General features: G+C 44.0%; 1 protein-coding gene across 1 annotated transcript in view; it reads left to right on the top strand.

Annotated features, from left to right (window-relative positions):
* The window catches only part of SLITRK3 (SLIT and NTRK like family member 3), a 14545-nt gene extending 4405 nt beyond the window's left edge, over positions 1-10140 (top strand). The window contains exons 2-3 of the mRNA XM_033516774.1: positions 9-476; positions 4007-10140. Coding sequence (XP_033372665.1) covers positions 9-269 — 261 coding nt within the window. The 3' untranslated portion in view covers positions 270-476; positions 4007-10140. The remainder of the gene's footprint in view (positions 1-8; positions 477-4006) is intronic.
* The last annotated feature ends 6004 nt before the right edge of the window (positions 10141-16144 follow it).

The raw sequence follows: 16144 nt of genomic DNA on the forward strand, positions 1-16144 counted from the left end.
GCGACCGCCCGCCGCCCTGCGCCGTGGGCTTCGTGGACTGCCTGTACGGCACCGTGCCCAAGCTGAAGGAACTGCACGTCCACCCCCCCGGCATGCAATACCCGGACCTGCAGCAGGACGCCAGGCTGAAGGAGACCCTGCTCTTCGCGGCCGGCAAGGGCTTCCCGGACCACCAAACCCCCACAAGCGAATACCTCGAGTTAAGGGCCAAACTCCAAACCAAGCCGGATTACCTCGAAGTCCTGGAGAAGACCACGTACCGGTTCTGACCGCCGCCCCGCCGCCCGCCCGGCCCCGCCGCCCGCGAGCAGAGGATACAGCTGTGCGCTCTGCCCCGCCAGATGTGCGCGCTGCGGGGCAGGGCCCTTCTCAGATCAGTAATCGACGAAGTGCCTTCGCAGACTTTTGCCAGCAGATGTTAATCAATCATTATTTTTTATACTGAAACTGAGACTTTGACTGTGCCATGTCTAAAGGTATATTATTATTATTATATTATTATATTATTATTATTATATTATTATTATTATTATGGGGGATCTTTGTATTGATCCTGATTAAGTAAATTCTATGTGTGTCTCTTTCTCTCTTTTTTCTTTCCCCTTTTATTTTCTTTATTCTTGTTGTTTGTTTTGTTCGTTGGCTGTTTTGTTTTGGGGTTTTTTTTGCTTTTTTCCTCTTTTTTCTTTTTTTTTTTGTTTTTTTTTTTTTTTTCCGTTGTCAGTAAACTTCCTTGATATTTTCCCTTGGAGGGGAGGGGGAGGGAAGATGGCATTTTCTGGCTTGCTTTCCTCTTGCCCATCATGGCACAGATTCTGTACATTTATTTAAAAGAGAAAAAAAAAAATAATGCAAAGAAGCAAACGAGCGCAGTTTGCTGCATGCCTGGAAACTGCAAGAGGGAAGGGAGGGGAGGGTCTTGCTCGAATGTCTCACTCTTGTCTCTCTCCCTCCCTCGCACGCACACTCCTCACCCTCACCCTCCGCTCACCCCCCGCCAGCCCAGCCCCTCCCGGGGGGCTCGGGGGTCGCGGGGGGGATCCCGGGGGCCGGGGGGAGGTACCCGGAGCCGAGCAGCCCAAAGGATGTCACCACGTGGCGCACACACCTAGGGGATGCTCAGTGACACTTCGTCATGACGCCATGGTTTTTTGGAGGACATCCGCACTTTCCTAATAAAAGCGCCATGCAAATATACAGAGAAAAAGGAAAAAAAAAAAAGGAAAAAAAGCAAAAGCTAATGGGCACCTCTCACTAACAGCTTTGTAGGAAGCACTTTTAATGTTTTCTCTCTCATGCACCCATACACGCACACACGCACACACACACAAAGGTACAACAATGTGCATATATTTATTCTGTAATTTCAAGTGAATATAAATTGTAAAGGTAATGTTTAATCATTGTACAGTGATGCGTCTGGTATAGCTTTCCTAATAAAACGTTTTGAAAAAAAATGCAGATATATAGATATATATATATATATATACATCCCCAAATATATATATATATATATAGGAATACAAAGCTTGAACCTGAAACTTCAGCTTCCCCCACAGAGATTTCCTTCCCCCCATAACCTTGAACGCTATTTTATTAATAACAGTTCGATGCACTGTGATGTTAACAGAGAAAAAAAAACCCTGTACAGCGTCTCTTGCCAAGATACCACCCGAGACCGTCACAAATCCGATTTGCGATCTGCATCCCTGCCGCACTGTCCTGACAGTTAAAAATATCGGGAAATTCGGGAGCGCATCCCTCCGGAGCGCTGGTTCCCGGCCTGCCGGAGGCACTGGCAGGCATCGCGGGGATGTTGCCGGTGCTGGCAGCGGGGTGAGCACTCAGAGAGCTCCGGAGCGGGGATTTAAAGCGCATTCCCAGTTTGGAATGGGGGGATGCGATCGGGGAAAGCAAAGCAAAGCATCCCCGCGGCCGCTCCGCCCTTCTCCCACTCCCGCTGCACCCGGAGCCAGACCAAAGACCCTGGGATTTCCCTGCCCGGGCGGGTCCCGGTTGGTATCTTGTCCGCGTTGGTGTCTTGTCGCCGGCGGTGTCCCGTTGTCCCGGCGCTGTCCCCTTGTCCCGGCGGTGTCCCCTTGTCCCCTCATTGTCCCCTTGTCCCCTCATTGTCCCCTTGTCCCCTCATTGTCCCCTTGTCCCCGCGCTGTCCCCGCCGCTCTTGTGTCCCCGCGGGTCCCAGGCCGGGCTCGGAGCGCGGCCCCGCGCGGCCGCCAGGTGGCGCCACAGCCCCAGCGCTGAGGCGGCGGCGGGGCCAGAGCGGCCGGGCCCGATCCCGGACCCGATCCCGGGATTGATCCCGGACCCGATCCCGGGATTGATCCCGATTGATCCCGGGATTGATCCCGAGCCCGATCCTGGACTCCATCCTGGATACGATCTCGGCCTGCAGCCGCTCCCGACGCCGCTCCCTGCCCCCGTCCGCCCCGCCGAATGTACCCGCGGGCGCCTTATCCCGGGCGGGTGGGGCCGCCAAGGGCAGCCCTCAGAGCCGGGCGCCTGCGTGCCCTAGGCACTGCCCTGAGCTCCTTCAGACGGTGGGGCTGGTCCAGAAATACCCAGTGTGTCCATGTGTCAGGGTGCTTTATGCAGGTGAATTGAGGTTATTCCCCCAGCGGAGCTCCAAAGGGGCTGCTCGGAGCGCTGCTGTCCCGAGGGGAGCGGGCTCTGTCACCTCCTGGCAAAGGGTGGCACTCCCAAGGTCGCCCTCCCCAGCACCTGCCCTCCTTCCTCGGGGAGCAGCTCGGCTTCACCCCGCACAATGTGTTTTAACAGAGATAAACCCATAAATGTTCTCCCAACAATGTCGCTATTTGCAGCTCCAGCCAGGATCGGTGAGCTTTTTCTCTTGGAGAGTCGTTCCCCCAGCCTTGGTGGCAGCTGCGAGTGTCTGGAGATGGAGGGACAGCTCCGAGCCTCTGTAAATCTGGCATCATCCTCCATGCCATCAGTAAAAACATGACACGTTGGAATTCCCATTTTTGAGTTGAGATTGTGTTTCCTCATTGCTGCCTTCAGCTCTGACCCGTTGGGGTTTGCTCATTTGTTTGTTTTGCTGGGTTTTTAATAGATAGTGGAAGAGCATGAACGTGCTAAGAGTATTAAACATGCAAGTGCAAAGGCCAGATCCTTCTTATCATAATTGTAATAATTACATTGATAAGCCTACATGCAAGTGATGCGTGGAGCTGTATAAATCAGGTTATAGTACAACCCCCAGTGAGAGTGGTGCTGTATACATTTGGCAATGTCCTCAAAGCCCCAAGTGTTCATACTTGTATCCAATAGAGTAAAGCCGGTTGCAATTAATGTTTATATTTTAATCAAACTGCAGAAAGGCAAGAGAATTTCATCCTTACTATAGGCAGTAATCTCGCCTGTGGACGGTGAGCAGATCTATTTATTCAGTGGAAATAAATTTGTTCTATGAGAATGGAATTTTGTATTAAAAGAGATAATTTTTGGCTTACATTGAGTTATTTTTCTTTCCTTGCATAGGAAACTTCCTTTCCCTTGTGTACTGAGATAATTTGGGGATGATTTGCTCTGTAGGTGTTGACAATGTCTTAAGTGTGATGTCTAAAGGGTGTTTTGATGACTTTCATTTTGCTTTTTCATTGTATTGAGCTGAGGCTGAGTGGGTAGCAGCATTCCTTTCCACTTCAGGAACCAAAAGTGGATCCATCATCTCTGACCTGTACTGGGTGACTCCAGCTCAGGCTCCTCCTAATTAATAGGGAGTATTAATGATAATTCTGTCTTTATCAGCAGTAGCGTTGGTAGCATTAATGTTAGTGGAAAGGACTCAAAGTCAAATGATCTGCAGTTGCATTAGAGCTGCTTGATGGGATGCTATGTGAAATAAATATGTTTTTAGTTTGATTTCATGGTTGTACAAGTACCTGGTGCCACCAGCCTGTGGTAGTAAAACCTTCAGGAGGTGTTTGGTTTATTCCCTCACTGACCATTGAAATTCTTCCTACAGGTGGAAAAGAACAGCAAGGCCAGGTAAGCCCCAGTCACAGCCAACAACTGCACACAGGGAAATGGAAAGGATGATCCTGGTGCTCAATTTTTGGTGCTTTTTGTATTTTCTGGATGTTGTCATTGATGTCACCATCACATTGTACCCTAGGTTACAAAATTTGTTTGGAAATGGCTTCATTGATCTCTTGAGTGTATCAACAGTGACAGAAAGATGTTAAATGTGATGGTATGAGTAATAATCTGAATTGTGAAAAGCCTGTTGCCTACTGCTCTGGTTAGAGTGTTATTGGAGAGTGAGAATCTAATTTCTTAGGAGATTCAGTGAACTTGATTTAAGCTGTGGCAGCTCCAGATTTTGTCAGAGACCTTTCCAGACAAAACCACCTTTGAGTGTGGCAGCACATTCTGATTTGGTTTTAAGGTAGAAATGTGTGGGTTTTTCCAACTTGTGTTCTCCCTGAGAACTTTGGGAGCACCAGGAGGGGCAGGTCTCTCCAAAATGTGAGGCTGTTCTTCTGAAGCGCTTGGGTGTGCCGGCAGCACTCGATGAGCTCTGCGCTGCTTCCACTTGCTTCAAGTACCCACTTCACGCGACAAAGATGTGATGGCTCAGGTTTAGGTTTAACAGGAGTGTTCACGTGAAGAACAGCGAGTAGAGTTTGGCCTTAAGTGTGGGAGTTCATTGCTCAGGACATTATTGAACCATGGGTGTGACTCCTGGCAGCGCTCCAGCCACTCCGGAGTGAACTTGTTCCAGGATCGCCCTTCTTCCAAAGGCACTTGCTTTTACAACGTGGATTTATGGACACTCGGAAATCAGGCTGTGGTGTGCTGCATATTCCTCTTTTCTGAGTTTTTCCAAGGCTTGGTTTTCAGTCTGTAGCTGAGTTTCTCAGTGAATTTATGTATTTATGTGTACACAATTATGTATTTATGTTGTACACAGTACAACACTGTTTTTCTCCATGGAAGAAATGCAGATTGATCCAGGATGTAGCTCACAACAACTCTTTGTATAAAAATTCCTATTTTTTAATTCTGGTGTGAGTGGAAATACATATTTATTTTTTTTCCTGTTCTTGAAATATTTCTGATTTGATTGAGCAGTGGAAAAATTGGAATGTGCTTGGAACACAGGAGTGGGAATGGAATGGAGGCCCAGTTCTGCTCCCTTGGAAGCCAATGTTGAAACACCACATTATGCTCAGTTCTAGTCAACAGACTTGAATGAAGAGCAAAATCTGATCTCAGAAAATTACATCTATTAAGTGGATTCAAGTATTTTGAGACAAGTACTCCATGGGACTGTTTCAGAATAAAATGAGTAATGGTACAGAGAAAATGGGTTTGCCATCAATTCAGTAATTCTCTGATTGACCTCACTCACAAGTTAACTGACCAGTCTTTAAGGCTTTTGATTTTAAAGACAAATTAGTTTAGTTCCAATGTAATTGGTGACCAACTAGCCAAGAAGATTATTCATGTAACAATTACAGATTATTTGGAAATACTTTATTAGTATTATATTTTTCTTTGAGATCAAGAATATGAAGGTCCCTTCCAACCCAGAGCATTCTGTATTTCTATGATTGGCAGTCACTGACAATTATGCTTTCTACAACTTCTCTAAAATGACTTTTCCTTGATCCTTATGGTTTCCCAGTTGTAAAATTCTGTCATTATCTCATTTTTGTTCAGGTTGTTGGGGCAGTTTGGGGGATTTCTATGAGAACATTGACTTTGCTGCACACAGAGTTCCCCAGGAGGCTGCTGGGGTGACACTTGTAGGTTATTTTGGATCCCCGTGGAAGCATTTGGAAACACTTCCCTGTGGTGGTATTTTCTCTGCTAAATGAGTCAGTATTGTGTTTTTCAGGATGGTGTCAGGTGGATAATTTTTGTGGGAAAATGAGAGGAAAAGGCTCAAAGAGCAGAGCTGTAGGAATGCTCTATATCTATAGGGTGGATGGTGCCTCAGTCCTGATATTTTTGAATGTTAAGAGTGTTGATCTGAAGTGTGGGGTTATTTTTAGGCATTATTTAGAGGTGTGGACGTGCAACACTCAGCTGTTGGGTGCCTTAAAAAGAGCAGATACTAACAGAGGGCAGAGCAAATACAAAACATTCATGACCAAGTCCTATGTCCTATCCTGAATCTTTAATGTCCATTTACTTTTTCTAATGCCTTTATTTTTCCACTGGAATTTTCTAAATCTCTCAAGAATATCCTATATAGTCTATGAATTCTGAAGGGATGTTTCAGGTTAGCCAAGGACTGACTCTCTCTGTACTTGGGAATTCCAACAAATGCCACTGCCTGTGGAGAAATATCCTGGCCATGGCCCGTGGCACAGCAATTTGGCTTGTCCTTGGAGCACAGAGCCAGGGAGGGAGGTTCTCTGCAGTGATCAGATTTTGCAGTAGGGCTCAAATGATTCCAAGCAGGAATTCCTGAATTGTGATAAATCACTTTTGGAATGGGAAAGACTTTGTGCTGCTGCTTCTGGTGGCACTGCCATTGCTGCTGGTGGTGGTGGCCCCTGGCACCATTCCTGAGGAGGCACTCCTGTAGCAGATACTCTAAAAACCAATTAAACAACCAAAACAAAAGCTGAAGAAAAGTTTGGGACCTTTTCATCCTACAGAATACTTACAGGGACTTACTTACTTTTTATCCTACAGGACTTACAGGGACTTACTTTTATCCTACAGGGTAACTACAGGGACCTTATCTAAAGTTAATGACATTCCCTAAATATTACAGTAGCATTAATATACTGCTTATGGGGGTTTTATGCATTATTTCTTGCTTTCCTTTGCTTTTCCAGATTCAGTAGCTGGTTTACACCCTAAAGAATTATAGGAATGTATTTGTTGATCATTTTTTCAGGCTCTACTTGTTTAAAACTAAGTCAGTCCCAACAGTAACTCTCCTAAACTAAGTTTTATAGAAAGATACATAAAGCTTTGGGTTTGTACTTTGTCTCTAAACCATTTTATGTGTTTAAATATACATATATAATATAATATGTCCAGTATCTGAATATCCCTTGAACCAAAATCTGTCATTGAACTTTGGAGGTTTTGACTTTGAAAATCAAAGTTAACTTATGGTTTGTGAGGTTTTTTGGGTTTTTTTTTGCTCTGTGATTGTTCAGTTTGATTTTATCACTGGTATGACCAGAGAGAGGGAAACATTGCAGTGTGAATATTCTCATCAAACTGTGCTTTTAATAGGACTTTAAATTGAATTCTTGTACTTATTTTCTTTGGAAAGTGAAGGAGCTCTGCTCCAAAGAGAGTAGGAATTGCCTCTCAGAGGTGAAATATCTTCACTCTGCTGTGTCCTGAGAGTGCCCAGCACGGTCTGACTCAAAGGGAGATGCTGGGAATTGCCATGAGTGAGATTTCAGTGTTGGATGGGACCAGCTAAGCTGCTCCACCTGAGAAATCCAGTCCTTGGGGTCCTGCACCACTGGAGGTACCTCCCTGCACTGGGAGCACTGAGAAAACTCGTGGTGCTTTGGTGAAACATGAGCTTTGACAAAAATTAGCCATTGGTAATGGATGCTGGTCAGTTGAGTTTGTCTGTTTTTAGGGAACACATCCAGGTTTCTCTGGTGCTGTTAAACTGCCATGCAAAGGGCAAGACTGATCAGTTGTCCCCAAAGCACTGCTGCAATAAACCTGTAGCTAAATGCATTCTTTTTAATCAGAGACATTTCCTGTGGCATCACTTCTGTTATGTTTTCTTGCAGTGACCCAAAAACCTGGCTGCTTTGGAAAGTGGATAGTATTGGCAAGCAAAGAAATATGGCAAGTAAAAGTCTTTTTTAGATCCAGTTGATGTCAGTGTTTTCTTCAAAGAAAGGGCAAGTCACAGCCCTGAGGGGTCCTGAGGAGGAGTTAAGGCACTGATTAAAGCAGAGACTAATTGTTCAGTCCATGTTCAGTTCTCCCTTTCTGTTTTGAACCAATAAGACTTGTGGATGGATCTAATTTATGTAGGTAGATAAACATATATATTTATATATATATATATATATATTTCTATATATGTATTCCTGCTGTTAGCAGTGGGGGCTGTGGCACTGCAGCCAGGGAGGCTGATGATGGAAGGAATGGCAATGGTGACGCTGTGACAAGTGGGAATTTTGCCAAGGCTGTTGGTGAGAACAGCACCTGAAAGTCAAGTGCCTCTCTCTGCCTTAGAGACAGCCAATAACTACAGGAAATTCTTGGTTTAGAGCAGGTCACAAGTAGCCCCCAGACCCTGTTTTCCTGCCTTTGGCCCAAGCTCTCTCAGGTCACTGGCATTTCCAAAACTGCTCTTTCCTGTCTGCATGCACAGATCCTCCTTGGGCTGAGGACACAGCCTGACCCCTCTGTTTGTGCGTGGAGTGGAGACCAACTGCAAACACGGTTCTCTCTTGGGTTTTTCTGTAGAGTGGTGTATTGCACCTCGAGACTTCCCTCTGCCCCGCCTGGAGTGCCCTCAGCTTGCTGGCAGCCTCGCCAGGTTGGTGTTGACACACCTGTGGTGGTGTCACAGGCCTTTGGCAGCCCCTCCGAGCCAACCAGAGTCTGTCCAAGCCTTCAGAGCACAAAGCCCTGATAAGAAGGATCTCTAACAGGTATGCATCAGGGAGAAGGAGGAGATGCTCCTAAAATTAGTTGCTGTCAGCTCCGAGCAGGAGTGAGTGCCTCGTGTGTCACGGAAACGCTGAGTATGTGCTGTATATACTGTGTGTATATCTAAGTCTGTACCTATAATTACACTGTTGAAGTGTAAAATTCAATCTTTGCAAACTGCTGGGAGATTCAGGAATGTGGCTTGCTTTGGACTGTAATTAAAATGTGGGCATTTGGGTTAAAAATAGCTCCTTTTCGACCTACATTTCCGATGTAGGTCAGTGGAGGCACTTCTCAGACATATTAGCATTTTGGACACTTAATCTTAGCAGCATATTGCATCTCCTAGAATAGGTTAGGAGAGGCAAGGCAGGAGGAATTGCTGCATCTCGAGTCACCCAGAGAGGTTGCCAAGTTTCTCAGGCACCAGAGAGGCAGAATAATGAGGATTATATTTAATTCGGGCTGGAGAGGCAACCGTGGGGTGTTGAACAGAGGCAGCTCAGATCATCTTGGCTCTGTGGGGGAGGGAGAATTTATAACTCTAGCTGGCTCCAAAGCAAGCTGTGTGTGCATTTGTGTGTGTATATATATTTATATATATGTATATACAAATCTGGATGTGTATATAACACCCTGTGTATATATGTATGTATGTATATGCCTACAGTGTACAAAATGTGTATCTATAGAAATGTATACATTTATATGAATTTCTATTTCTCTATATAAATAGTCATGCAGCTAAGGGAAATCACATTTCCACGGCGTGTCCTTTTCTGTAACACCCCCCCAAAAAAGGAGCTGCTTTCATTAACATCATATTGGCACAAATGTCTTAAATTTTCTCTTTAGAAAGGAGTGGTGCCTAGTGGCTGAGCACAAGCCTGGAAGGTTTTCACTCTTCCAGAGGACTTCCAGTAAATCATGAATTGCTCCAGAGCTGTCCCACATTTGTGAAATAAAGTGGTGGCCAAAATGACTCAGGGCTGGTTTTATAGGCAAAGGAAAGTGTTGTTAGCTGTGAATTGGAAACCTCTTCTATGCTCTCAGAGTTTTGATGGTGAAATATCTGCACTGATAATTACTCTGGTTGCTGTTAATTTCCCAGCTATTGGCTTGAAAAAATAATTTCCTGCTCTAAAGTAAGTTATCTGAAGTCTGATTATGTTGCCTCAGTGATGTATGGATTTCCATTTAGGGTCAGGATGTTGGGCTGTAAATCAAGAATCTGAGCTCAGTGAACATCTAGTTTGGGATGTGTCTTTTCTGTTCTAATTGATTTTAAATAATTTCAATTCATCATCAGAACAAGCTATACCTTAATTCATGAGAAGCTCAAAGAATTTCTCATTCATACCAGGGTGAACTTTGCACTTGACTTCGGTGGGGTTGAACGAGGTCAGAGCGTTTCATTCAGCACTGGCATAAAAACAATCTTGTAGTTGTGCAACTATTAATTCAAATTGTAATTTTGTAATAAAAGTAGCCTCAAAATGATTTACTAGTTATGTATTCTATGGTTATAGCACTTTTCTGTGGATGTGTTGGTGTTGGTTTTGATTTTTTGCTGCTGATCCTTACTCTGAGTTTGGCCCCAAGGGAAGCCAGAAGCTGCTCAGCCCCTGGAATACCAGACAGTAACACTCTGCATTTGAAAGGAAAAGCTGCAAAGTACTGATCCCTCAGCATTCCTTGAGCTGTGTGCCCGGAGTGCTGGCTGATTGCTGAATTGCCACATGCATTGTGCAAATATTCCAAGCAATGTAGGTCACGGGAGCTTGGATTTGTCACGGGGATTTTGGCTCCCTGTGGCAGAGTCAAGTCCTGCAGAAAACCCCCTTGTGCCTCCTCCCTGACCATTCCCAGGCTCTCCTGGTCTTTGGAGCAGGGTGGAAATGTCCTGCTGCCCTTCTCCCATCTCCCATGGAAGCTGGGATGTGATTAGGAAAGAAAAAAGGGAGAATGGATTATTCCTTCCTAAGCTCTTCACTTCCTTTAGGGGAGAACACAGACAGACAAACACCAAATCATCATGGAAATCAAAACAAATACCCAGAACATACAACACTGAGTGAAATGTTTCTCTTGAGCTTCTGGATTGTGCTTTGCCTTATTATTTCATCTGGGGGAAATCTGCACTTTATGGGAAAGTGCTTCCCAATCTCTTTTGCATAAACGTTCCAGTGAAACTTCTGTGATGTATAGCTGCCTGTTCAAGAAAATGGGTCATTTCCATACAAATGTCATATTTCTATGCAGAAAATATGCTGAATTCATACCCTGTCTCCTAGTTAAAGCAATCCCTTTGCTGGTTTTGTGATTTCAGCATATTTGCCTGACTGGAGACAACCAGAAGAGGAAAAGAAAAAAAAGATTATTTTTTAATTAACTCATGCAGGCCTAATGTCAGCCTAAGCACTTGAGTGCAGAGTCTCTGGGGCACACACAGGAACATCGTCCTCCCATGGCTGTTTTCTTCTGAGCAGAGTGAACTACAGAGCTCAGAGAGCTTCTGCTTTGCTCAGAGTGTTGGGGAAAGCAGCTTTTCTGGTGTCACTGTTCAAGGTGCCTGGATGACCACATCGTCAGGGGAGCAGCTCAGGAACCCACAGGCTGAGGCCAGCAGGGCAGTGATGAGCTTTGCAAGGCTCCTTGCATTCTGCAGCAATCTCCTCCTCGAAGAATGAATTTCATCTAAAATGAACTTGAGCTCCTGCCACTGCTGCTCTAAAGAAACAACCCCCCCTGCCTCTGGAAAGTTGACTTTTCCATGCCACTTTATACTTGGGAAGGGAACACTGGATTTTAGGATTGGAGTTACAAACCAAATGGATGCTAGAGATGGACAGCCAGCGAAATGCCGTGACCCAAAGCCTGCAGGTGCTTGGTGGAAATCCTTGGAGCTCCACTGCTCCCAGCTCAGCAGTGCTGCTGTTCCCGTGCTGATGTGCTGTCTCATGACACCAGATATTGCTGCTGGAGCTTTCTAAACAGCCATTAGCATTTCTTGAAATAATTCACATGAACCTGCCCAACCTCTCAGCTCGTGTGAGCTGGCTTCAGCCAGCAAAGCTCTTGGGCTGCCTCACTCTGTCAGAGGCATTTTCCTGCTTTTCACCCATGGCAATGTAAAGAAGTCACTGCTGTGGGATGGCCTTTGGTGGCAGAAGTGTCCCCAGGCCCCTGGACAGGCTGTTAATTCACAGGGGGTTTTCAGGTTCCTGTTCAACCTCTGCACGAGTTCTACACCCACCTAAAAGCTGCTCCTGTCCTTGTGTGCTGGAAAAAAACTCTAAGGAAATCTCCCTTTACCAAAAATAAACCAAATAAAGATATTTCACAGTAACAATAAGGATAACGCTCTATATAACACATTTTATTAATAAATAAGCAGGTATTGATCACCAAGTTCCCATCTGGAGTATAAGACACAACTCTTAATTTTTTCTGTGACAAAATATTTCCCTCCTCTTCCCTCTGTGAATCTTTTTGGGCAGACTCATCCAGCTTTGATGAGATACAATTTGTTCCCAAAGTAGCAAATGGGAAAGCAAAGGGATTTTAAGAGATTTGAGTCTGGAGGAGAGCAAAACATTCCCAGGGAGAGGCCTCTCCCACACACTCACCCTACCTGGAGCTTCAGGGGATTGTGTTGTACCTAAACACCGAGATATTTCAAATTAATTAGAGTTTAACTGGAATTAATCTCCTGTTCCCAATTTCCTTTTCTCATAAAAATATTATGAGTATAATGTGTGTTATTAAATGTCCAGATCCTCTATTTAATGAAATTTTGCATATATACAAAAAAGGGAAAAGTTTGCTATTGGTATTTCCATAGGAAGAGATTTTTAGGAATTAAATTCAAATTAAACAAACAAGAAATTACATTCTTAATATCAAAATAATTATTAATACAGCAAAATACTGCTCTATGGTAATAAATCACTGACAGATCTGGCTAGAAATGTTTTAGGATTAACTTCTGAACACTTAAGGCCATGACTGAGTTGCTGAAGAATTTTCATCTTCAAAAATTCTCCATTGAAAAATGTCTGCTTTTAATTGGGAAACAAAATCCTCAGGCTGATTTTTTTTATGGTTATTTGGTAGCTGAAAAATATTTGACTCCTTGAATGTAACTTCAAACAAAAACCTTTTCAACGTTGTTTTCATCTTAAGAAAAACTCCACATTTTTCATCTGAAGGAAACTCTCTTTTGAAGCATAGAGAAGCTTTCTGAAAATAATACTAATTTAGAAGAAAGTATCTTTTTAACAAACCTTTCTACTCATAGAAAGAGCAATTCACTTTTTTTTCTCTTTTATTACCAAACTTTTATGTGCTTTGGTTTGTGTCTGTAGGGAAAAAATGATACCGTGGAAAAAAACCAAACTTCTCAGGCACAGAAAGGTTTTGGACTCAAAAATGTTTTTTAACAAGATATTACACATCTTAAACTTCAGTAATTGATTGTTTGAAGGGATAAATAAATGTTGTATCCCTGGCAGTGCCCAAGGCCAGGCTGGATGGGTTTGGAGCAGCCTGGGACAGCGGGAGGGGTCCCTGCCATGGCAGGGGTGACACTGGATGGGCTTGAAGGTCCCTCCAAACCCAAACCATCCTGGGATTCTCTGGTCTTAAGGATAAATAAAGGAATGAAGTATTGAAGGGGAGAATAATTCAAGTATTGGTGGCAAAGGGCTTAAAATTAAAAAAAAAAACCTCTGGGTTTTGTTTCCACTGCCAGAAATGTGGGTGTAATCAACAGGGGCTTGGGAATGCTTAATCCTTTGGAATTAATATCAATAATTTTCTCACTTCTGGTATTGCATTAATCCAAATGCAAACTATGACTGAGTTCATGATCTTTGTTGCTGCCACCTTGTCATTACTAAAAGTAATATTTGTAGCAGATGAGTAACTGAGAACAGGAGAACCCAGAGATAAATTGCAATTCCTTTTTATTTTCAGTGACAGGCAACACCACACCCAAAAGTTGTTCTATGTATAATCAAATTAAGGAAGTAACTGTAAAATTGAATTATTAATTATGGAGAGAATGGAGAAAGAGGCCAAATGTGTGTTTTTAGCTGTCACTGTAGCATTCAGCTGGGTATGGGCAGGTCCTTGACACCAGAAATAAGATATTTTTTCTGAAGTTTGACCCTTTTACACATCCTCTTTTTTTTCCACAGAAAAATGTCACTGCAATATGAGGAGAACGGTCCCAATGGCCTAATTTATATTTATTTTAGCTTCTGTGCCACAACCCTCATCCTGAATAACCCAATGGTCCTTGAAGAAGGACAAGCAAACAGGTTTTCATCTGTTTATTTGTGCGTGAAACAAAAAATGCGCAGAGAGACTGCAGCTCTGTGTGTGCCTGGGACAGGGCTGGCAGCACGATGTTCATGGATAAAGGAATTCTCACTGGCAATGTCAGAATGCTCAAATTAGCCCCCGGGAAGACAAAGGCTGTGCTGTACACACCTGCAGCTGTGGGTAAACCAGAGAACAATGGCCATTGTTCGCTTGTTAATGCACTGAATTTCTGTCTTACCTTCATTATTGGCTGACTTTCAGTCCCTGTAATTAATGTGCCTGGAGTGGGTGGATCTCTTTACATTCGCCTGTTTCTTTTCACAGCTTAATCAGAGCAGGAGAAAAAATTTAAATTAAGATTCTCTGTGTTTTCCAAGTTTCCCGGAGCCGTGGTGAGTTGGTTGGAGACAGCCCAAACAGGGAGATGAACTTCTGGAGATGAATTGATGTTTGATTCTGAAACTGCTTGTGTTTTGGGCTGGTTTCCAATTCTTAACTTTGCAGCACCCTGTAAGGGAGAAGGAAAACTCCAACATTCAGGAAGTCCCAAACTGTGGAGCCGTGCAGCTGATGGCCACTGCATTTCCTAGGAAACTGTGCCAGGGCCTCAGCACCCTCTGAATAAAGAATTTCTTCCTAATATCAGAAACTGCAAGATCAGCCCTTGAGTTTCTGTAGGTTCAGGTGAGTGTAATTTAAAGCAGATTTTACCTACAATGGTTTCCTGAAATTAAAAAGCAGCATTTTAGTTCAGCTTTAAGAGTGAAAATTGATCACAGTCAGCAGTGCAAGAAGGGAAATAACAAAAGCTGTTTCTACAGTGGTTTCTCCAGTTCAGAAACCTACAGTGGCTGGTACCCCCCAGATTTCCATCCACAAGAATACCCTACCAGAAAAAAAAATCAGGCTGTTTTTTAGTGCTCCTGTTTGGCTTTAAGCAGACAGGGAGGATGCTGAGACCAGTCTCAGAACCTGGTGAAAAAACTGCCGTGGATAGAGACATTGAATTCATATTTAGCAGTGCATGAGAAGCATCCACATCCCATTGGATCAATTTCCTGGGAGCACCTGGAGCTGCCTGAATGGACTGAAGACCAGATATTCTTTTATCCAGACAGAGCTCTTGGAATTTGTTGTAACAGAAGTATCAAAACAGATTTCTTGTAGTGTTTTAGGGAGGAGTCTGCAAAGAACCTGTGGGCCCTGTCCTTGATGCAGCTCCTTCCCCTCCTTGCCAGCATCCTCAGCAGAAGCAACCTTAGCCACTGTCATGTTTATTATGGCTCTACATATTTCACATTAAGTGTTATTTACTGTAACTCTGCCCATAAAGGACTAACAGCATTATTGGGAGCTGTCCTTTGCATGCCTGATGTCAGCTGCAGCTGCAGATCACATTTACAACTCCAAACACATGCAATGGAGAGTCATAAATTATCCAGGAAACAACACGGAGTAACGAGAGACGTGTCAGCTCGAGTTTCTCACTGCAGAGGCAGCACTGTGGCAGGCAAGATTTATTTACTATTCCAGCCACTGGCTTTTTTGCAGTCAATAGCTCGTCACTTTTAGTCTGCAAATAGGAATAAAGATGTTTTGCAAGAAGGAAAACAAAAGACAGCAGAGCTGCTCGGCCTCTGGGGTGAGTTACTGGAATTTTGGAGCTCCAGCTCTCACTCTGCACCAGCCAGTTGGGAAAACTGTAGTTTTTCCCTGCTCCATCTCTGTATCTATTAGCACAAAAAAGCACCAATTAATGTATGGAAAGCATGATGTAAAAGCTGGGAACTCAAGCAGGGACCACTGACACCAGGGCTCTGCAGAAATGCTGGGAAGTGTCCCCCAGCAGAGGTGGTGAGAAAGAGGGTGGGGGTTTCTGTTTGAACCAGCTGGACTGGGAAATAAACAGAGAACAAGCTTTTGGATCTAAGTTTTTGCCTGCCTTTAGGGGTTTGCATTTTGTTGAGGTGCAATGGTCAGACATGAAAAATCCCTGTTTTCCAGCCTAAAATTAAATCAAGGTAAAAAAAAACCTCCCACCTCAGGTGCAGGTTTTATTTGGGCCAATATTTCTGCATCAGCTTTCCCACCTTTTCCCATCCTATGGGATTTATCTGTGCAGCAGCTGGGTGGTTTTCAGCTAAAGAGAAGGGCACAGGCACCTGCAGAGCCACAG

Source organism: Parus major, chromosome 9 (genome assembly GCF_001522545.3).
Source record: "Parus major isolate Abel chromosome 9, Parus_major1.1, whole genome shotgun sequence".
NCBI lineage: Eukaryota > Metazoa > Chordata > Aves > Passeriformes > Paridae > Parus > Parus major.